We start from the raw sequence: 23,061 nt of genomic DNA on the forward strand, positions 1-23,061 counted from the left end.
TGTGCAAAGATGTTGACTCCTGGCCTATTAGTGCCAAGCACCTAAATATTTTTAGTTATGCAAAAAATTAATGGAGATCACATCTGTCTGTCTTGTTCACATCTGTACTTACATACACCTGGCATTTAGTATATGCTTAATGAGTTTTTGTTGACCAATTGTCAACATAGCATGGGTTGTTCACATAGAAACAGAATGACCTAGAAAACTGGATTAATTAAGATCACATTTCTACATCATATGCAAATGGAAAAAGAGGGCAGTGAGGGAAATATCTGGATAATTTAGATTAATAAACATCATTGCCTAAAACTGGACATAATAGAAGCAGAATCTACAGTTTCCTTCAGTGAAAGGTGAAGCTCTTCTAATTACTGAGTTCTATTTAGAATGGGAACTACTGTTCATGGGGCCATTTGGTGAACCAAAGGCAGACTGCAAAAGCTAAATCTTTTAGTCTCATTCAACTTCCAACTGAGGCACAAGTGGCTTTCCTTTGCTTAGTGCGAGAGCTGAATCTACGTGATTACAAAGGGACAGGTTGAAATGGACAAGGTTGTTTGGGTTAAACAAAATTTGCTTCATTGTAGCCAAATTAAGGGCCTGGATTTTTCAAGTTTTGACCCATTGTGTGGCTACATGTGGATACTTCTCAGAACTGGTGACCCAGCATCTTTGGCTTAAGGATGAATATGGTAGGCATGCTCTAAGGTAGGGGAAACGTGTGCTTCTGGTGAGGCAATACAGGGGAACAGTAAATAGGGTGAAATGTACAGGGTACAAACAGAACCAGAAAGGATTTAACGATTGACATTTTTAGGAGTGGCACACTCAGTTTTAAGGAAGAGTTCTTACATTCTTTGCAAAGTTTTCAAGAGTAAATTCATTGGGCTTGGGGAAAAACTCAAGTCTATGCATTCTTCCGATATTCAGGATAATGTTAGTCCCCTTTTTCACCGGATAGCCATCTATGACATCATCCTGTAAGGCTTTGCGCATGACCAAGTTCACAACAGGCTGGTACCGCATGCTTTCATAGATAAAGTTTTCCACCACTTTTAATTTTTGCATATCATCAATCCTTATTTCTCTTTCACCTGTGGGAGCAGATAAACAGGACAAGGAGTTAATGATAGTTTCAATATGTGTTGGGCATTTAAACTCCCATAGTTTCCACAGAATAGTTTGCTCCTGGTTGAAAAAAATTTCTTTCCATAATTCTTTTTCAAATAATTTTTTAAATGTTTATTTATTTTTGAGAGAGATAAAGAGACAGAGCATGAGCAGGGGAAGGTCAGGGAGTGAGGGAGACACAGAATCTGAAGCGGGCTCCAGGTTCCGAGCTGTCAGCCCAGAGCCCAACGTGGGGCTCGAACTCATGAACCGTGAGATCATGACCTAAGCAGAAGTTGGATGCTTAACTGACTGAACCACCCACGTGCCCCATTTCTTTCCATAATTCTAATGCAAATCAGCAAAAATGGCTTGGGCCAAATATGTCATGTTTGGTTCACAGAGTACTTTATAAAAATTCATATTTGAGGCCAATTACTATAAAACCTAGGAGATTTCATAGAAAAGCCTGGATTTCTAGAAAAATCAGGAAACCTGGTTATACTGGTCTCATATCCCCACATGGCAATGACAGACTGAACTTGAGTGGCCAATAAACCTTTAGAGGGGTATATACCTGCAGTATTTTAAAATTTTTATTTATTTTCAGAGCGCACAGTTGGGGGAGGGACAGAGAGAGAGGAGAGGCTCTGAGCTGTCAGCCCCAATGCAGGGCTCCATTCCACAACCATGAGATCATGACCTGAGCTGATATCGAGTTGGATGCCTAACCCACTGAGCCACCCAGGTGCCCTTACCTTCAGTTTTAGGTAGACCTACACAGTCTGCTTCAAACATTTGTCTGCCTGGCCTCTGAGGTCCTCAAATTTTGTCTCCTACTCTAAATTCTAGGGGACATTCACTCCTTCTCTAGTCAAAGTGAGGTGGTGAATTTAATCAGTTTCAATGACATTTTCTCCTCTGGTTACCTGTGCAGTCATCTGCCTGGAACACAAAACTGATAGTTCCTCTTCCCATCTGATCAGGAACAATCTATTGTGGTACAGAACACTTCTCCCTGCCACAGCAAAATAGGTGCCTCAGCTGAGCTCTGGCTGTGCTGGGGATTGACAGATACTCCCACTGTTTCAGATTGGCCTGACACTGGTCAGAGAGGCTTAGATTACTCCCCAAACTGGCAAAGCTTCAGAGTGTCCTCACATGGGTTACCACTTTTACAGAATCAAAATCAGCCCAGGGTCCTGAGGCAGCTCTCTGTCCTATACAGCTACACCATTCAGGAAAGGTCTCTTTTGGTCAGAGAACTCTAACTGCCCTGACCCTTGCCTCTGGCTCTTTGTAGGGTCTAATGGGGTACATTTATCTGGGGTGGAGAAGTAGAAAGGAAGATGACAGAGAAGGTAACCAAAGGCATTCCCTAGGAAGTAATTACTATGTGAGTATGTCTAGAGGGAACACGAACACATGTACAAATGGTTCAGCTGTTTCCCATCTTTGCTGAGGTTTGTTGAAGCGTCAGGGGGACATCATGAGGCACAAGCACTTTTCACATCTCAAGGAAGTTGAATTAAAGGCTCATGGTTTCAAGAGCAATTTGCCCCTTGTCGCCTGAACTCCATCATTCTATGGCTCTCTCTTTAGTCCACTGGGCTTGCTTGTTAAGTTCTCTTTCTCCTGCCAGCCTGTGAGCCCCACAAGTGTAGGAAAGCTGTAGCTTATTCACTGTTGTGCCACTTCACCTGACCCAGAACCCATAACCTGACAGGGGGCATGTGAGAAACCATTCCGGAATTTGGAGCTTGGATGTTATTCTGGCTTCCTGTTACCTATCTTCCCAGGCAATTTCCCACCTACTACAATGCATCTGTAGACCCCTTATGTCACAAATTTAACCCTTTATGAAATTTCCCCTTACTGTCAACTATTTCAAGCAGCACTCAAATGGCTTTAAAAAGATGGTGCCTCTCTACAACCAAATAAGTTGCTTCACAGGAATCACTTAAGGTCAAGAGAGAAAAGTGTCATTACTGATACTTCTTTACATATGTCAGAAATGTGTTCTTTAAAAGATCATCCATGCAAAGGACATTCCAAACAAGGAATTCTGTTGTTGTTTGTTTGTTTGTCTGTTTGCTTGTTTGTTTGTTTGAGGGGGGAGGGCCGAGAGAGGGAGAGAGAGAATCCCAAGCAGGCTCTGCATTGTGGGGTTCAATTCCACAAACTGCAAGATCATGACCTGAACCAGAATCAAGAGTTGGAGGCTTAACCAACTGAGCCACATAGGTGCCCCAGGAATTCTGTTTTTTCCCCAGAAAGCAATTCTGACTTCTTTCAAATGTGACACTGTTTCTGTGGAAGGGTGGTGGTGTCAGGATCAATGAGCAGAATGATGCTTAAGCAAAAGCAGAGCAGGGAAGACTAGTGTAGGGAAGAGCTGAGCAGGGACCTGGTGGAGGAGGAGAGAGCAGGGAGAGGAAGGGTCCAACATCACTGGATTTCGGGGGAGAGGGAAGCTGATCAGTCTCCTGCCTTTGCTGTCATCCTTTCCTTGTCCTTCTGCTACTGATTGTAAGTTCATTTGTGGACAGACTGCTTGAAACCCAGAAACACTGCTGTAGATGACAGCTGGTTCCCTGGGTGAACTCACAAAAGCCTTTTGCCACTGATAAGGTAGGCAGAACATTGTATTTGCTCTTTAAGCAGATACCATGTATCATTAAGCAGACAAATACAACCATACAAATGTGTTTATGTGCAGGTTAAGAAAGACCTTGAAGAACACACAGTAAAGTATTAACAGTGGTTTCCCTGGGGAATGCAAATGAGGCTGGGGAGGAGAGTGGGAGGGATCAGGGAATGTCCCTTTCTGCTTTTCTATATCTGTTATTTAAATTTTTTCAATGAGAATGCATTATTTTTATAATGAAAAAAACACACAGAAAGAACTACCTTTTCAACCTATCTGGCATAATCAAAGTGTGGCAAAATGGCTACTTTTATTGTTCTTTGGGTGGGTTATAATATTTTGTTTGAAATCTGACACTTAGGACATAAAAAGCTGACATTTAGAAGGAATTATTTTCTAAGCTCTTTTATTATTTGACCAGTTCTTACCAACGACAGTCTGTATTTCCTTCATTATTGCCTCTTCAACCTTAGGGTGCTTTGCAATAAGAAAAAGCATAAAAAACACAGAGACAGACATGGTGTCTGGTGCTGCGATCAGCATTTCCAGTATGCATTGGTTCACATTCTCTTTTGTCAGGTCACCACGTTTCTGAACAATTGGAAGAAGGGGAAAAAATTGGAAAAGTGAATCAAAGCTTCAAAAAAGGAGGGGAAGATACAGTTAGGATCAAAAAACATCAACAAAATGAAGTCATAAATATTATGTCTCTGTAATTGACTATGGGCATTTTTCATAAAAATCTTCAGCCAAAGGTTAAAAATTTAACCAATTATCTGTGTGTTTGCTGTCTTTGGGCTCCCCCATTTTCATATTTTGTATTGTGCACACATGTAGTTTCAGTCTTAAAGGTCAGTCTTACCGGAATGTTGAATGAGTGGATTGTTTGGGTTATCATTATAGAAGTATTAGAGCAAATACTTAAAAGCATAAGTATGCAACAATTACAAGAGGGAATCTTTACACAGCCTATACACAAACAGTCATACACATATGTTACGTGGGAATTATGGTTAGTCTGGGTCAGTACCTCAGCAAAAATCAACTCAGTGGCAAAATCCATACAGTCTTCCAGTTTCTCTGCTGTGGAAATTCTGTGTCTTTTCTCTTCTATTAGAATTTCCATGGCATCTTTCAAATCCTTGCTAAGGAAAAAAAAAAAAGAAAATATAATCTATTTGTACTCGGTTAAGGCATCTAGGAAAACAGATTCATTTGCCATTTGTTTAAATAAAATTATCTGCTTAAGTTGAAGCCATTAGCACTAATAACTGAATTTAAACTTAATTCTTCATAAATATCCTTAAATTGCATATTCATTATACTTCATGTTAAGGAACCAAATTTAGCTAAGATGTCTAGGTACTGGTAGCAAAATTAAGGCTGTAACCTCTAGTTAAATGTTAAAAGCTGGTACCAAAATGGTCAATCCAATCATGTTTTCTGATCCTTGACTTGGCCAATGCAGTGTTTAAATTGAAAACCAAAACTGAAAAACAGTGAATGTCTTTAGTAAGGGCATGCCCTCTCCAGTTTGGCTACAGGTACCTTCACTTCCTGTTGACTTGTATCTACCCGGCCCACTTCTATTGGCCCAGCCCTGGGAACTACTGAGTTTGAGACTTTCTGTTCTAGCAAGAAAACACAGATGATCAAGTATTATTCTTGATATTTCTTCTCAAACTTTCCAGTTTCTGTCACATAGTAAACATGAAGTAAATGCTTACTGACTGACTAGCTGCATAAGCATGTATAGTACATGCATTTTGACAGTGTGGTAGAGGGAAGAGCACTTTGGAAAGAGAGGGCCAGCTTCTAGTCTGGATTCTTCTTTTTTTATGGAACCTACTTTTAAGTCTCTTAAATCTCTTTTATTTATTTTTTTTTTTTACTAAATTTTTTTTTAATGTTTATTTTTGAGAGAGAGAGAGACAGAGTATGAGCAGGGGAGGGGCAGAGAGAGAGGGAGACACAGGATGCCAAGCAGGCTGCAGGCTCTGAGCTGTCAGCACAGAGCCCAACATGGGGCTCAAACCCATGAACTGTGAGATCATGATCTGAGCCGAAGTCAGACAGCCAACCAACTGAGCCACCCAGGCACCCCTCTTATATCTCTTTTAAAGTGAAGAGCTCAGACTCAATGAACAATAAGTCCATCTTAAGATCTAAATACTGTTATTCTGACCTTTGTCTTGAAGTGTATGTGTTCATGTGTAAGTGTATGGTTCCCCAACCTCAGGGAATGGTATTCTGCCTTACATTAAATATACAATAAATCTTTCTTTCAAATTCTTGTTGACATGGTCACCTGTACACCCTGTTGATGATGCTGACATAAATAGCTGTGTGTTTACTCCAGCTCAGCAGCAAAAGTAAAGGAAGATTCTTTAAGATCCCTCCCATTTTTAAAGTTTTTTTGGGGCATCTCAAAGAAGGTGTTTAAACATTTGAAGAGGTATTCTTCAGGCTAGTAGAGTAATTGTGTCATTCTAAACGAGGATGCCATCTATCGTGTATCTCTGTAAGTGTGCCTATAGATACACACATACCTCCAGATATACACCAAGGATATATTCACATTCATTTATTCATTCATCTACTAATCCATTTATTCAGCAATATTTTTTGAGCAACTCTTACAGACTAGAGCCAGATATTCACTTAGTTGGTGAGCTATAAATGCTCATAGCATTCCTACCTGAGCAATGGCCCCCAAATATTCTGTGAGTTGTTGAAATGCCCTTAGACTATGAATTCATAGAGAATTCCTTGATGGGACTGCATCCACTTCTGAACATATGCCTCCACCCGGGGCCAGAATCATGGGCCTGTGAATACCCTTTGGGATCCTTCTTATTCAGGTTAAAAGCTGACCAGCTTTTACATAAATGTAGGCATATGAATTTATATACCCTTAAAAATTAGGAGAATTGTGTTCAGTGACAGTTTTCAGGGAATAGGTAATCTCTGACTTACAAGCATATATTAAAAGAATATATCTGTGAGTCTGTGGTTTGGCACTCTGAGAATATTTTGTGCCAAAACAAGGGTGGCTAGTTTATCAGTCCAGGCCACAGCACCTACTTAAGATATTCTGTGGTTAAAAAGCCTTAAACTTGCCAGAATAAGAAGTAGAAAACAATACTTCTGTAATTAAGATAAGCAGAAATATAAACTTGAATAAATAGGGATGGGAGTAGATGTCCTAGAATCCTTTCCATCAGTATATTTCTAAAAAGTATTGGCATGACAGAGAAAGACAAATATTATATAATCTAATTCATTTCTGTGGAAAAAGAGGCAAAGAAGGGGAGTGACATAAAGCATGCTAAAGGAAATAATAAGAGAATAATAAATTCATCTATATGTGGAATCTTAAAACAAAAAAAACCCATAGTTCTTAGATACAGAGAAGAAATTGGTGGCTACCAGAGGTGAGGGATAAAAGTGGGCAAAATGGATGAAGGGGGTGAAAAGGTACAAAGTTCTAGTTATAAAATAAATAAGTCATGGAGATGTAATGTACAACATGGTGACTATAGTTAAAAATACTGTATTGCATATTTGAAAGTTGCTAAGAGAATAGATCTTAAAAGTTTTTATCACAAGAAAAAAATTTTGTAACTAGATATAATGGTGATTATTTCACAACATATACAAATATTGAGTCTTTGTGTTGTATACCTGAAAGTAATATAATGTTATATGTCAATTATACCTCAATTTAAAAAAAAGCACTGGCATTATTGTAATGGACATGGATGGGGGAGAAGATTAAAAGATTTCTCTAGGTCTTTACTGCTCCAGGACATAGGATATATAGATGAATACACTAACCATTGGCAAATATTACATAGAGAGAGAATGTTGCTGAGCTAATTTCTGTAGAAAACTATGAGAAACCATTATACAATTTCATGCAATATATTTCTATGGCTTGCTGGCCAAAACCAAAGCTAAACTAATGACCAGGAACTATGAAAAGAGACTCTTCAGACCACTGGCAACTTTGACCATAGTGAAGAGGTGAATCTATTATCTCATTGATTCTAGTCACAAGAAGCTCTGGTGGAAACTAAATGAAATGTATAAAGACCCAAGCATCTAAATCACCCACCTAATACTCATCAACCACATGAAACTATATAAAGCAACATCAAGTTGGCTTCCTCCCTAACATTGTTATTAAATTTAAATACACAAACAGGATAAAGTTGGGGCTTCAAACAAGTTTGGGAACTTTTAGAGATGGAGAATTTAGGATGGTTAGAGACATGTGGGGGAAGATCTGAACAAAAGGAAGGGGAACATATTTAGTGCCTTCTATGTGCCATCTTCTGTGTTAATTGCCCTACATATAGGATCTCATTAACCTATATCCCTACCCTGGAAGGTAGGTAATATTTTACTTTAAATAACTTCCCAAGGCCGTTTAGTTACTAAGTAGTAGAGACAGGATACAAACCAGGTGTGTCTGCCTCTAGATCCCATGGGCTTTTCACTGGTGGTGAGAGAGGGCAGTGTTTAGTGGCTGGCTACTTACACTCTAAAAACCTACTGATTGGCCTATAGGCCATTGGGCACTCGTCCAGTTTTGAGCTAGCCTAGTCTATAACCAAAGCAAAGCCATTTAATGACCATTTCAGGATCCCCCAAAGATATAATATATATAACTAAAAAAAGAAAATCACACATTTCATTGAAGTTCATTATAGTCATTGTGAAAAAATTCTTTTGAGACTACGATCAATTCCTACAAGTTGAATTCTGTTAAATTTGTTCAGAAGTAACACGACTATAAAATGATCTTGTGTTTCCTTTTTCCAGATATGCAAAGGGAATTTTGACAGAGAATAATGGTAGGTTCAGCCAACCCTTCTCATCAACTCAAAATACACTGTGGTGTCCTACTTCCAGAGATGGGGCTCCCAGACCACCCACTCGGCCCCCTTGCTGAAAAGCTGCCTGGGCCAAAGGCTTCTCTTACTCTTTGGTCTGGCCATACACAGCCAAATTGCTGTAAGAAGTGTTTCATCAGCAACTTAATCCACAGCTCCCTTGTGGGCTCTGAAGAGCAGACAGCTAGCTGAAGAGGCCAACAATAGCAAGGACACAACCCCAAATCAATCCAAACTCACTGATAAGTTTTCCAAACTTGTGTTACTTACACAGACTTTTCATATTTTCTGTATAGCCAAGAAATCTTAAAGAAGATGTCTGGTTTGAGAAGGAGAGCTTGCCACGCATCAAAATAACCCTGGATTTTAACCACAATGGCACTTTCTGGAAAAACAAAACAAAAGAGCAGAGTAGTTGAGCAAAAATGTGAGCCCAAGGAGGGTATTTTGAGAAGAGAAGATCCCTTGTATAGAGTCTTTTATCAGCCTGGGGTTCTAAGCTAGGCAAGGTCCCCACTTTCATTGGTGTTTCAGCCATGTGAATGCCACTAGTCAAATAAACATTAATTTATTCTGTTTGGCATCTAAATTAACAAAATTAAGTAGAGATGTGCCACTTTTCAAGTTCGTGTTAAAGACCTAACCTAGAATGTCACATGCCCTTCTTTGACTGAGTGTCCAACTCCTTCCTGTGTTTTTGGACAATGGGAAATAAGAGGGGCACGAGTAGATATGGCCGTCATTGGCCTCAATTCTGGCACCTGGGAGTGCAAAAAGCCATGCCACTTTCCTGTTTACATTTTGGTCCAGAGTATAGAATTCATCTTGGTATCTCTAATGTCTTGCCCTGAGCCTCATGCATAGTCAGCTTTTTTTTAATGTTTATTTATTTTTGAGAGAGAGAGAGAAAGAGAGAGGGAGAGAGAGAGACAGCGCATGAGTGGGGGAGAGGCAGAGAGAGAGAGGGAAACACAGAATCCAAAGTAGGCTCCAGGCTCTGAGCTGTCAGCACAGAGCCTGACATGGGGCTCAAACCCACCAACCATGAGATCATGACCTGAGCCAAACTGGGATGCTCAACCGAGCCACCCAGGTGCCCCCATAGTCAGCTTTTAATGAATGTCCTTTAATTACATTGAATGCTAGGGGAAAGAAAACCTCTGCTTTTTCAAATTGTACAAAAAAGAAGGGGATAGAGATTTATTTTCAACCGCTAAATACCAGTCACCATGCAAAGTGTTTTAAAAAAGAGACCTCATTTAATCCTTACAATCTTGTTTGGGGGCGGGGGGTGTCATCACTTTTTCAGATGAAGAAACTGCAGTTCATAGAAACTAGGAAGCTTGCCTAAAACCATACATCCAGTGTGATAGGCAGGTCCTTACGCTGGAGCCCGGTTCTATATGACCTCAGAGCAATGTTCCTTCCTCTTTGTTGTACTGGCTCCCTCAGGCAAATTGAGAGTTTAACAAGGGTGGTGTGTGGAGAAGAGGAACAAACATAACTCTGCATGGATTATGCAGGTTCCTAGCATCACAGCCCATATCCCTAGGTTAACCTATCCCTAGGTTTACAATTCCCTTTATTTCATCCTTCCTAAGAACCAAGGCTAACAGGGAACTATGAAGCAGGGACTTATAAAATATGCACTTGCCTAACCTTAGGAGAGACGCATGTAGGACAGGCCAGCTGGGATTAGAGGGGATGGATCAGGCAAGGGGTGTGACTGAAAATAGAGTGAATGGGGGTCCCATCCAAATGACAGTCAGATGAGGTGTCTATGACTCTTGAAGGGAGTATAAACAGCAGGGGACGTGGGCAAGCAGAGCTGGAGAAGAGAAAAGGAAGGCTTATAGCTTATCTGCTGGTCCAAATGTGGCGAAGTAGGCAGCAGGTGTTATAGCTCAGCTGGTTTTGGCAAGTGTTAAAAGTAGGCCCCGGGGTCGCCTGGGTGGCTCAGTCGGTTAAGCGGCTGACTTTGGCTCAGGTCATGGTCTCACAGTTCATGAGTTCAAGCCCTCTGTTGGGCTCTGTGCTGACAGCTCAGAGCCTATAGCCTGCTTCACATTCTGTCTCTCCCTCTCTCCCTGCCCCTCCCTCGCTCACACTCTGTCTCTCTCTCTCAAAAATAAATTAAAAAAAACACAAATTTTTTTTTTAAGTTGGCCCTGTTCTCATGCCTGTAATGTTCTTCTCTCAAATCTGGATGAGGCTCATGGTCTCACTTAACATTTAGGCTTATGTTCTGGTGTCCTCTCTGCACAGGCCTTTCTGGACAACCCTCTCTGTAATAGCCACATATGCTTCCGCCATGGTACCTACTTCTTCACTTTCTAGCCCCTTGCTCTGTTTCTTCTTCAAGACTCCTATTATTTCCTGATTCATTATTAGATATTTACTTGTTTACTGTTTATATTGGCACTGAGAGGTGAGCTCCTTGAAGGCGAGGACTTTATCTGTCTTGTTTACCTCTCTATCCCCAGAACCTAGAACAGTGCCTGGCAGAAAATAGGCAATTTACAAATATTTTTTGAATGAATGCATGAATCAATGAATATACTAGAAATTCAGGAAAAATTACATTAAGCTGGACAACAGCATAATGGAATTAGCCCAACTGATTAATGTTTATTTTTGATGGTGATAGAGTTCCATGTATGTGTTTTAATATTTGTTTCTGAAGTACAGTGAAGAGAGTAGCTTTTTGAGTGAAACAACTTTCCAGAGTTGTTATAAATGCTAAATGACAAACTATGTGTAGAGCAACTTTTTATAGTAGATATTAAATTAATGGTAGCTATTTTCATCATTTCCAGCAGCAGAAGCAGCAGCTCCAGCACCATTATCATCCTATAGACAGAGTCAAAGTTTTCATGCTTAGTAGCTTCGAGGGAGGAGTGTGTATGTATATTTATGTATATATGTATGTGTATGTGTGTATTTGTGTGTGTGTGTGCACACACGTGCACGCCCAAAAGAATGGTTGGCAATGGTTAAATATACCAGTTTGATTGGTGGTAGGGTATATTAATGACCAAATGAACTGGTCACACTTGTTAAGTTTTGACTATGGATAGAATCATATTTCCCAGAGCAATGAAGAGCGATCAAAAGAGGAGATGGCCCCTACTTACAGAAACTTATCTTATAAATGAACATGGCACACACTAGGAAAAAAAAAAATCTTAAGAAAACTTAGAGATGTTTAAATAAGAGCAATGTAAAAAACAGCATATCTTTCCTTGAGTCTGTTTTCCCCTTCATCTCCATGTTCAATAAAAGGCAGAATGTCAGTTCTCAAATACCGTCCAGTGGGATCCCCAGGAAGAGCATGTTAGAGGTGTCTAGCATGATGCGCCTCATGAGGGTCAACACGTCGATGTAACCCAGTTCGTTGGTGACCTCCTCCAACCTGTCCAGATGTGTTATGATGGATTCAACACAAATTGTCACCATGCGCACGAGTCCAGGGCCAGACAGAGCTGAGGAGAACACATCAGAGAGTGAGCCACCATGAACTCAGGGGGCATACATAATCAGGATATTTTGGCTTTTTATGTTCAGGGTTTAACTGTACATAATTTTTTTTCAGTAACTAGGTTGAAATTTTCATGTTCTTTTTTAAAATACTTTTCTGCATTCTCCTGATTTTCTACAAGCATGCATCACCTTCATGGTTAAAAATAAATGAAAGAATGTATGGGAGAACCTGGGTGGCTCAGTCGGTTACACGTCTGACTCTTGATTTTGGCTCAGGTCATAATCTCATGATTTGTGAGATCCAGCCCCATGTTGAGCTCTGTGCTGACGGCATGTGGCCTGCTTGGGACTCTCTCTCTCTCTGTCTCTCTGCCCCTCTACCACTTGCTCTCTCTCTCTCTCAAAATAAATAAATAAACATTAAAAATTTTTTAAAATGAATGGATGCACGAAAACCTTATTTTAAACAAAATATTCAAAATTAAACTTTTCTTCGTGTTATTGCAAATCATTTGTGATATTGCAATTGAAAAATTTGGTATTGTGGTCATTAATCACAAATCAGTGGTTTTCCATATTTATTGTATATATCTCCCTCTAAGGAAGGTTTGGATTTGGCCAGGGTGATATTTATTTTATGTTTCAACAGGTGGCAGGGTACTGTTCTAGAACTATGCCAATTGGACCTTAACTATTTGATCTAAAGTGCTTCCTGTTAATTGTGGTTTATATGTTGACAATGCTAGTCTTATAAATTACCAAAAGTGTTCTTCTCTTAATTTTGATTTCTCTTCAAATGACTTCTAAATTTGTTTTACTCAACGAACATCATGACAGCTAAGCACCAGTCTTCCTCACTGGCTGGGATTTCTTTAAGGGCAGTGACAGCCTTCTATTAGCACTGTCCTTCAAGTCCACACAGGACATGGTAGCCTTCAAATCATATTGGTCAAATAGAGGAATGAATTAATGAATGAATGAGTGAATGAAAGAGTGGGTGAATAGTTGAGTGAAGACAGGTGGTGTGAATTGGCTCTGCCTACCAGCTAGTGGATCCTGGTGGCAGGTCAGATCCGGTCATGAATCAGCTCCGGTCATGAACCCAGGGTCATGGGATTGAGAACCGTGCTGGTCATGGAGCCTGTTTGAAATTCTTCCCCCTCCTCTCTTTCTCTCTTTCTGTCTCTCTCTGCCCCTCCCCCCACTCATGTACTCTCTGTCTCTAAAATAAAATTTAAAAATATTAAAAAAATATCAGTTGCACAACAGAAGCTTCTGCAGGCAGACTTTGCAAATAAGCAAGGAAGCCTGGTAAGCAATTGTAGATTCATAAAATTTATACTTATGGATGAAAAAGAAGGTTGGGGGTGCCTGGGTGGCCCAGTTAAGCATCCGACTTCGGTTCAGGTCACAATCTTATGGTTTATGAGTTCAGGCCCTGCATTTGGCTCTGTGCTGACAGCTCAGAGCCTGAAGTCTGCTTTGCATTATGTGTCTTCCCTCCCCCAGTCACACTGTATCTGTATGTCTCTCTCTCTCAAAAATAGACATTAAAAAAATTAAAAATAAATAAATACAAAAGAAGGTTGGGTTGGTAGCATACTTTCTGACTGTAGGAAATACTTGGCAGATATGAAAGGTCAGCATGTTGTTCTTTGGGTGATTATCACATTCACAAGTGAGACAAATGATTTCTGAATGACTCAGCCCTTTGTGTGGAGCAGTTGACTTCAAATATCACTGGTGGTTTTCTCCCAGATAGATGTTGATTTAACTCTACATCCAAGAGCTTAAAGCCACATTTCAAATATATAAGCAAAATGTAATATCATTGCTTATAGTCAGTGGTATGATGTAGAGATTATTTTTATTTTTAAGTATTTTAAAATGTTTATTTATTTATTTTGGGAGAGAGAGTGCAAATGGGAGAGGGGCGGAGAGAAAGGAAGGGAGAGAATCCCAAGCAGGCACCGTGCTGTCAGCACAGAGCCCGATGCAGGGCTGGATCTCACAAACTGTGAGATCATGACCCGAGCCGAAATCAAGAGTCGGATGCTCAACCGACTGAGCCACCCAGGTGCCCAAACTTTAATTTTTTAAATGTGCTAAAAAGTACTGAGTCTTATCCAGGTTAAACAAAAGTGAGCAAGAAATCAGCATAATTCTGTCACTATGGACAAGTCTCTTGGCAGTTTCAGGAAACACAGGCTATTTTTTGCCCCTCAACCTTCATCTCTCCAGGATGGGCCATTGCCTGGGCTGCACTTCACTACTTCTCCATAGATATGTCCAGGGGGTCAATGCCTTCCTTAATGTTACTACTTAGATACCAAAATTACTCCCAAATTTCTGCTATATCAGGAAAACTAACGAGAAGTGTGACTCTAAAAGGAGATTCATTCTTTTAGAGCTTGGGACTCTAACAGATTATTAAAAATGTCAGACACAACAGTGAACTTTTCATAAGCAATTCAGCCTCTATTTTTGGCATTTCATCTGGGGAATTTTGTAATGTTTTTTATTAGACAATCTGATCTTTTATATACAGGGCTTATCTAAAAATATGTCATAAGGATTGTTTTGATTGCTTTCCAAGTGCTATAGATTCTACTCTTTTAACATCTCTTACACTGATGACTTCCCTTCTGCACACCCTTTATCACTACAGTAGCTCCCAACATCTTTCACTGTTCACAGTCATGCCTCCTGTCAATTAAACGTTCATTCTGCTACCAGAGGAATTTTTGTAAAACACAAATATGTTCATGTCATTCTGCTTAAAATCTTAAATGATTTACTGTAGCTTTCAGAATAAGCTCAGTTCAGTGCCTTCCCCTGGGCCTCATGCCTACATGGATCTATGCCAGGTACAAGGGCCTGCTTACAGTTCCCTGGACATACAGTACTGATCTACCCTTCCCTGTTTTGGAGTATCCTGTTCTTTCCTTCTGTGGAATGTGTCCTCATCAAACTTTCTTAATTTAGGTAGCTTTTACCTTCTTTCAAAACTTATCATAAGCATCCATTCCTCAAAAAGCCACCCATGACCCCTCAGTGTACTTTAATGGACCAATTTTTTCTGTGCTCTGTGGTGCTGTGCACACAACTCTAGCATAACACATCACCTAGGATGATATTTGGTGATATATTGATCTGCCACTCTGCTCCTCCCCCCCATTATAAATTCCTTGGGGGCATGAACCATGTATTGACTAACATCATATTCTGGGCACCTAGTTCAATGATGAGAACACAGTAGTTTGTTAAACAAATGGATGAGTTTAGAAAATTCTGTTAATTAAAAACAATTTTTAGGGGTGCCTGGGTGGCTCAGTTGGTTAAGCATCCGACTTTGGCTCAGGTCATGATCTCACGGTTCATGAGTTCGAGCCCCGCATTGGGCTCTGTGCTGACAGCTCAGAGCCTGGAGCCTGCTTCGGATTCTGTATCCCTCTCTCTGACCCTCCCCTGTTCATACTCTGTCTCTCTCTGTCTCAAAAATAAATAAACATTAAAAAAAATTAAAAAAAATTTTTTTAATTCTATTAATTTTTGGGGCACCTAGGTGGTTCAGTTGGTTAAGCGTCTGACTTCAGCTCAGGTCATGATCTCACAGTCCATGAGTTCGAGCACCACGTCAGGCTCTGTGCTGTCAGTTCAGAGCCTGGAACCTGCTTTGCTTTCTGTGTCTCCCTCTCTCTTTGCCCCTCCCCCACTCATGCTCTGTCTCCGTCAAAAAAATGAATAAATGTTAAAAAAATTTAAATTCTATTAATTTTTGCATGGCAAGGTAAACCATGTTGGTATGTGAGAGTTAATTGCTCCTAAACACTAGTTCACATATTCCTAATGCACCTGGGCCAAACAGCAAAGTAAAATAAAACTTACATTTCAAATCTTGTCATTTGCAACAACATGGATGGACCTAGAGGGCATTACGCTAAATGAGGTAAGTCAGAGAGAAAAAGACAAATGCCACATGATTTCACTTTATATGGAATATAAAGAACAATACAAATGAACAGACAAACAAAAAGTAACAGACCCAAATACAGAGAACAAACTGGTGGTTGCTAGAAGTGAGAGGGGGTGGGGATGGGTGAAATAGGTGAAGGGGATGAAGAGGTACAAACTTCCAGTTATAAAATAAGTAAGTCATGGAGATATAATGTACAGCATAGGGAATATAGTCAATAATATTGTCACATCTTTGTATTGTGACTACACTTATCGTGGGGAGCATTTCATAACATATATAATTGTTGAATCACTAAGTCATATACCTAAACCTAGTATAATATTGTATGTCAACTATACTTCAACAAAACAAACAAAAACCCCCCACATTTCTATAGGGTCTTACAGCATTATTTCACTTATTCATCACAATAACTCTAGAATTAATATTCTGTGGTATCACCTTTTGTGGAGAAAGAAACGGAAGCTCAGAGAGGTTGAATGACTTGTCCAAGGTCGCATAGCTAGTAAAGTGGCAGAGCTAGGACTTGGACCCACCATTTATAATCCTGAGTCCTATACTCTTTCCATTAATCCAGTCTGCAGTTTTGTAAGGTATCAGAGTATTGAACTGCCCAACACAAGTGATAGGCAGGGTAATAGCCCCCTAAAGCTTCTCAGGTGCTAATCCCTGGAACCTATTAATATGTCACTATTAATATGTTACTGTGGATTATCTGGGTGGGCCCAACCTAATTACATGGGTCCTCAAAAGCAAAGAACCTTTTCTAGCAGCCTTTAGAATCAGAAAGTGATGTGATGAAAGAAGGATGGTCTAGGAGATGTGATATAAAAAGGACTCAACCTGCTGTTGCTAGCTTTGAAGACAGAGGAAGGAGCCACAGGCCAAGGGATGCAGGTGGCCTCTGAAGCTGGAAAAGACAAAGAAACAGGTTCTCCTCTGGAGCTTCCAGAAACACAGCCCAGCCAACGCCTCGATTTTAGTCCATTGAGACCTATGTCAAACTTTTTATCTATAGAACTATAAGATAACTGATATGTTGTTTTAAGTCATTAAGTTTGTGGCAATTTGTTACAGCAGCAATAGGAGACAAATACAGTGGAGTCCACAATAGAGTTGTACCGAGTCTTGGTGATGGACAACTCTGTAGAGGGAATCAGTGCTCAACTGGGATAGGCATAGATTCTCCCTATCTCAGCAGCACATGGGAGGCATCCAGGTTCACTACAGAGGCTGGCTAGAGGGAAGAATATTGATGGTGGAAGGTCAGACATAAAATCTATCTAGCCCCGTATTCTATCACTGAAAATGGTTCCAGGACATGATTATCTTCATTGATGTTGATGTCAAAGACTGGTCATGTATATTCCCCAACCTCTTCATTTCCAGCAAGATATAGTAAAGGGGAAAATCACTAGATAAGGAGACTTGGGGTGGGGTCTCTGCTTATTTATTACTTACTATGTTGCCTGGGCAAAAATCGCAACCTTTCTAGGACTGTATTTTCTCAACTATAAAATTCAGAGGCTTAACAAGATGACATATACAGTCCTTCCTAGTTCTACAATTCTCTAAGTTTTATTCACAAACTGTTTTCTGTTAAAACATCTGGAATGTTAGTCAGTGATCTAGCAAGCACATTGTTTGGCTGTGTTTAAATCAAACATGTGACTGACACACTATATTCTTACTAAATTTTTTTTTTAACGTAAGCTCTATGCCCAGCATGGAGCCCAATGTGGGTCTTGAACTCACAACCCTGAGATCAAGGCTCCAGACACTTAACCAACTGAGCCACCTAGGTGCCTACACACTAAATTCTTTTTTTTTTTTAAGTTTATTTATTTATTTATTCTTAAAGTTTATTTATTTTTGAGAATGAGCATGTGTGCATGCCTTTGCATGCATGATGTGCATGAGCACTCAGTGGGTGGTGTAGGGATGGTGGAGAGGGACAGAGAGAGAGAGAGAGAGAATCCCAAGCAGGCTTCCTGCTGTCAGGGTGGAGCCTGAGGGGAGACTCAGCCCCACGAACTGTGAGATCATGACCTGAGCCCAAATCAAGAGTTGGACACCTAACTGACTGAGCCATCCCTTCCACACTAAATTCTTAATTGAAGTGATCCTAAGTGTAGAGCTCCATCTCTTCTTCATGTCTATGAAATTGCTTTGTGCATCAACAGGAAGAACAGAATTTGTGGTGGTTAAAAATGCAGGCTCTGGGGTTGTCTCCTGGGCCACTCTTTACTAATATTGGGACCTTTGGGTAAGTTACTTCACCTATGTAAACTTCAGTTTTCCCATTTGTAAAATGTAGGTGATAAGAGTGTGTACCACATGGGGTTGCTGTGGGATTAAAATATCAAGTGCTTAGAACAGTTCCTACCATATCTTATTATTTCAAAATAAGTGAAGTGGCAAAATTTAAATTCCAAAATAGTGGGCACATTTTTAGACAAAAGAGCAGAATGTAGCCAGCACCTGATTACCTTTTGTAAAGAAAGGTCGAACAGCTTTCCAGAGGGTTGGATTGTTGTTAAATATGATGCCATTTTCATGCATGCCGATGCACTGCAACCCAAGTTTGCTGCCGAATCGGGAGCTGTAGTGACTGTGTTTCATTACATGGACCATACTTGAGGACCTGCAGAGACAGCAAACCTTAGTGTGAATTTGTAAGGGTTAAGAGAACTCATCGTGATGATTTTGATACCAGGTGACTCTCTTAGCAAATGCATGTTGATCTAAATGCAGTGCATTCTAGAATTCATATTGAATAAACACTTCTGTTAGTGGAAGAACATCCCTCTCCAGTCGAAATACTTCTACCTCCTGACACCCTGCTTGAGCACCACGAAAGATAGAACACACACACACATACATACACACACACACACACACACACACACACACCATTCTTTATTTCCCTCTTTTCTAATTCCAAGTCATTAAAATACTACCCACAACTGGGATCAGAGCTGCAAGGCTTTGAGAAGCCAAGCCCTCCACTCCACCAGAGGGTCCCGAGAGCCTCCAGCCCCACTCCAGACAGCACCACCCTCTACAGGAGTGAGTCTCGGAATCCAGAGTTCCTGGAATTGCTGATGTCATCTTCATTTGGAACCAGTAGTCTGGCCTTGTACCATCTATCCCCAGAGTCTCTAATCAGGCCTGGACCCTCCGGTGGGTATCATTCTGGGCTTGAAGGACACCTCCTGGTCACTCCAGGCTCTGGGCTTAGCTGGCTGGGCTGGGCCTTGACAGCTGTCTGTGGTGGTGACAGCAGCTATCCTGGGGCTCTGCATTCCATCCTGACTCATCAGGGTCTCCAGGGTCACAGAGTTCTCTCAGGATATAGGACATGGTGAGCCATTAGATAGCCCTTGAGGTAGCAGCACTGGGACCTTGCCAACAGGCTTCCCTGAACTTCTCAGCTCCTCCTCACTGTTTTGCCTCCATTCTGCACCACCGCCCCGCCCCCCCCCCCCAGTTTTTTTTTTTTTTCAGAATCAAACTATCTTTCTTTTTCTTCTTTTTTTTAAATAGGAAATTTATTGTCAAATTGGTTTCCATACAACACCCAGTGCTCATCCCAACAGGTGCCCTCAATACCCATAACCCACTTTCTCCTCCCTCCCACCCCCCATCAACCCTCAGTTTATTCTCAATTTTTAAGAGTCTCTTATGGTTTGGCTCCCTCCCTCTCTAACTGTTTTTTTTTTCTTCCCCTCCCCCATGGTCTTCTGTTAAGTTTCTCAGGATCCACATAAGAGTGAAAACATATGGTATCTGTCTTTCTCTGTATGACTTATTTCACTTAGCATCACACTCTCCAGTTCCATCCATGTCGCTACAAAGGGCCATATTTCATTCTTTCTCATTGCCAAGTAGTATTCTATTGTGTATATAAACCACAATTTCTTTATCCATTCATCAGTTGATGGACATTTAGGCTCTTTCCACAATTTGGCTATTGTTGAAAGTGCTGCTATGAACATTGGGATACAAGTGCCCCTATGCATCAGTACTCCTGTATCCCTTGGGTAAATTGCTAGCAGTGCTATTGCTGGGTCATAGGGTAGATCTATTTTTAATTTTTTGAGGAACCTCCACACTGTTTTCCAGACCTGTGCTCAGTTTTAAGTCCTGGGAGGAACTAGGAAGGAGAAAGCAGTTCCTTCTTCCTCTCCCCTCCCCACCATTTCTTCTTCTAGGAGCTGCTCCCTTCCCCCCACATCCCAGGGGTCAATTTGGGCATGATGAGGCACTTAGAGTTATGAAATGTTATAAAATTCTAGCTGAAGAAGTTCTAGAAGCCTGCACACATGAGGAGAATATTATCTTCTTAGGATAGCAGTACAGAATTCTTCTGCAGGGAGAGACCAACTCACCTTGTTGAGATGTTTTGTTAAGACTGCTTAGAAGTTATCCTGTGGCATTGGAAGGATAAATGGATAATTTAAGTCATTTAATAATCAACAGGATAAAGGATAAGAGGATAATTGTGCTCTTCAGTATAAATGGTAGGTGGGTTTACTGCAGGGTATACTTGCAGCTAGCAGCATGGGGAGGGAGAGGGAAGAGAGCTGAGATGAATGCTACAGAGTGCAGATTTGGGGAGGAGAGGACTCCTGGCTCAGTGCTCAGAAAAAGAAGTCTGCTGGGAATTTATGAAGTTGAGAATTGTGGGGTGGATGGAATAAATTCATTTTTCATCTGCCAAGAGAGAAATTAAGAAACACTACAGGTGACTGCACTTCCTATGGCAAGGGGCTTTGGCTGGAAAAGAGGTTCATGCAGGGCCCAGAGGGAAACAGGCTAGCTGGACAAAGGCTAAGTGACAGCTGAGGCCACGGACCACATGGGTCAGAAACTGGAACTCCAACATGGCACGTGCTCATAAACTAGGTGGCTACCCTTCATATGCTGAGCAAAAGGGCATTACATGAAGACAGGCAGGATAGTGTTTGTTGGAGAATAGAGAAGATAATAAGCAGGACATGTGGTGCTTGTATGTCTATTATTTTCATAAATGCCAATATCACATTGTAGGCATAGACCAGACACAAATACCACTCACTTGGAAAAATCAAATGAGATTATCTGAAGGATATGGAAGAAAGTCTGTACAGTGAGGATAAGAGGCAGACAAAACAGTGCAGGAGGTGGGAGTGCAGGCAGCTAGACCCCGAAATTCTCACTGACGGGGTACATGGTTCTGGTTGAGTGAGGGAGGAAAGAGAGGTCATATGTCAGCCACCTCCGTCCAAGGCCCAGCCTTTCCATACATAAGGCTGGAGCATGCCGCCTCTGAGGCCTGGGGCCCTCAGACATCCCTGCGCTGCTGAGTGGACAATAAGAACACAGAGTACACAGAGGACCACAGAGGCTGTGCTTAGCCCCAAAGTCTCATTTATTGTCCTCTTCCTCTTCCTAACAAAGCATGTTCCAAGTACATACATTACCCAGACTCCTCTGAGGGGGCATGATAACAGGCTTTTCAGATTACAAGGGCACGGTATTTATATATGGATGACACGGCCAAATGCAAATTCCCCTTAGTAAATTGTCAGCATAAGCAGATTTACTTCTCTCCATATATATTTTCAGCAACTTCAAAATTTTTCCACTGAAGTATACTCAAATTGATAGCCATTTTTCTTGGAGATAGGGAGAAGAGGGGAGCAGGGTTTGGGAATTAAAAAGAGGGGCCAACTGGTTAGCAGAGAAGGAGTAGAGGTTTTCTGTGGTGCAACTATGGGAGGCAATGAAGAAAGCTGAGGCAGGGTACACTGTCATTAGTCTGACTTTTGGCCATGTTTACTATACTGGAGCCAGGCCATGTATCCATGTAGCCTACCTGTGTATGCTCTGCTGGGGATCACGGGCAGAGCTCAAGTGACATAATCCTTGACTTTGGGTCTTGGGAACTAAACTGCCCAGGTCTGCTAGGTAAGTTGAAATAGACCCCCCAGAGTTTTTTTCACCTAAGGATTATAAGCTACCCCATGTCTCTGAGACCAGAGAGGAGTTCAGAGGCAGAGATCATAAAATTAGGACTAAACATTTGAGCAGAGGAATCGGAAGAGAATATTATTGCAAGAAAGCAAAATATATTTATAAACATCTGTCTGATACTGCCAAGGGGGGAGAACCTGGGCATTTTCTGGTGTGGGAGAGAGAGAAAGAGAGAAGAGAAAGTAGCAGCATAGTGCCCAATTGTGCAAATTCAAGATACGTAAAATATCATCAGTGTTTTAGACGCCATTATTATTCTTGGTGAACTTAATATTTATACAAGTTTTCATGTGTTCATTGCAACTTTGGTTCTTCTTCCCCACTTCTCCACTGAAATTTTGTTTCTCAGCTGCAAATTCTCCTCCTCTGCAGTGTTTCTGAGCACATAACCCTCAAAGATGGGGAGTGGTGATTATAGTATGTGCACTGGGCTGCAGTGACCATCTTACCACTTGCTTCTCCTTCTTAAAGTTGATACTTGGCTCCTAGAAGGATGAGTGTGCCTTAATTAGGTTGTTCAATTAATGCCTGTGAAAACACATTCCCAAGAAGACATTGGGCCAAAGGCACTGTGCTCTGGCTGAGTAGTGGGCTAAGTATTAGCCAAACCCTCACATTTGTGATGGTTCCATGGTCCTATTTAAATTTTAAAAGAAAGGCCCTGAAATGATGGCATTGTCAGGAAATGAAAACATAATTATTATATGAATAAATTGTCTACTAGATTATTTCTTTCAAGGAAAAACATCTTATTTTCAAACCAAAACACTCTCTATTAAGTCAAATATTCTCTTGATTTAATTCCAGATATTATTCATCAAGTGATCCCACGTTTTGGACAAGTATTTCTCTTCCTAGCAACAAAAATAAAAACAAAAATACAGATGCTTCTCTTTGTATTCCAGGGAATTAATTTGACTGACAAA

At 40.8% G+C, this 23,061-nt stretch overlaps 2 protein-coding genes across 2 annotated transcripts in view; one reads left to right on the forward strand and one right to left on the reverse strand.

The window, feature by feature from the left end:
* The window catches only part of LOC147580221 (uncharacterized), a 132,895-nt gene that overhangs the window by 109,137 nt on the left and 697 nt on the right, over positions 1 to 23,061 (forward strand). The window lies entirely within an intron of this gene.
* CYP19A1 (cytochrome P450 family 19 subfamily A member 1) overlaps positions 1 to 23,061 on the reverse strand; it is a 39,414-nt gene that overhangs the window by 2,556 nt on the left and 13,797 nt on the right. The window contains 6 exon segments of the mRNA XM_025919434.2: positions 856 to 1,097; positions 4,189 to 4,351; positions 4,791 to 4,905; positions 8,929 to 9,043; positions 11,964 to 12,140; positions 18,607 to 18,761. Of these exon segments, the coding sequence (XP_025775219.2) occupies positions 856 to 1,097; positions 4,189 to 4,351; positions 4,791 to 4,905; positions 8,929 to 9,043; positions 11,964 to 12,140; positions 18,607 to 18,761 (967 nt within the window).

This window comes from Puma concolor, chromosome B3 (genome assembly GCF_028749965.1).
Source record: "Puma concolor isolate L17-30 chromosome B3, mPumCon1.1.hap2, whole genome shotgun sequence".
In the NCBI taxonomy this organism is placed as follows: Eukaryota; Metazoa; Chordata; class Mammalia; order Carnivora; family Felidae; genus Puma; species Puma concolor.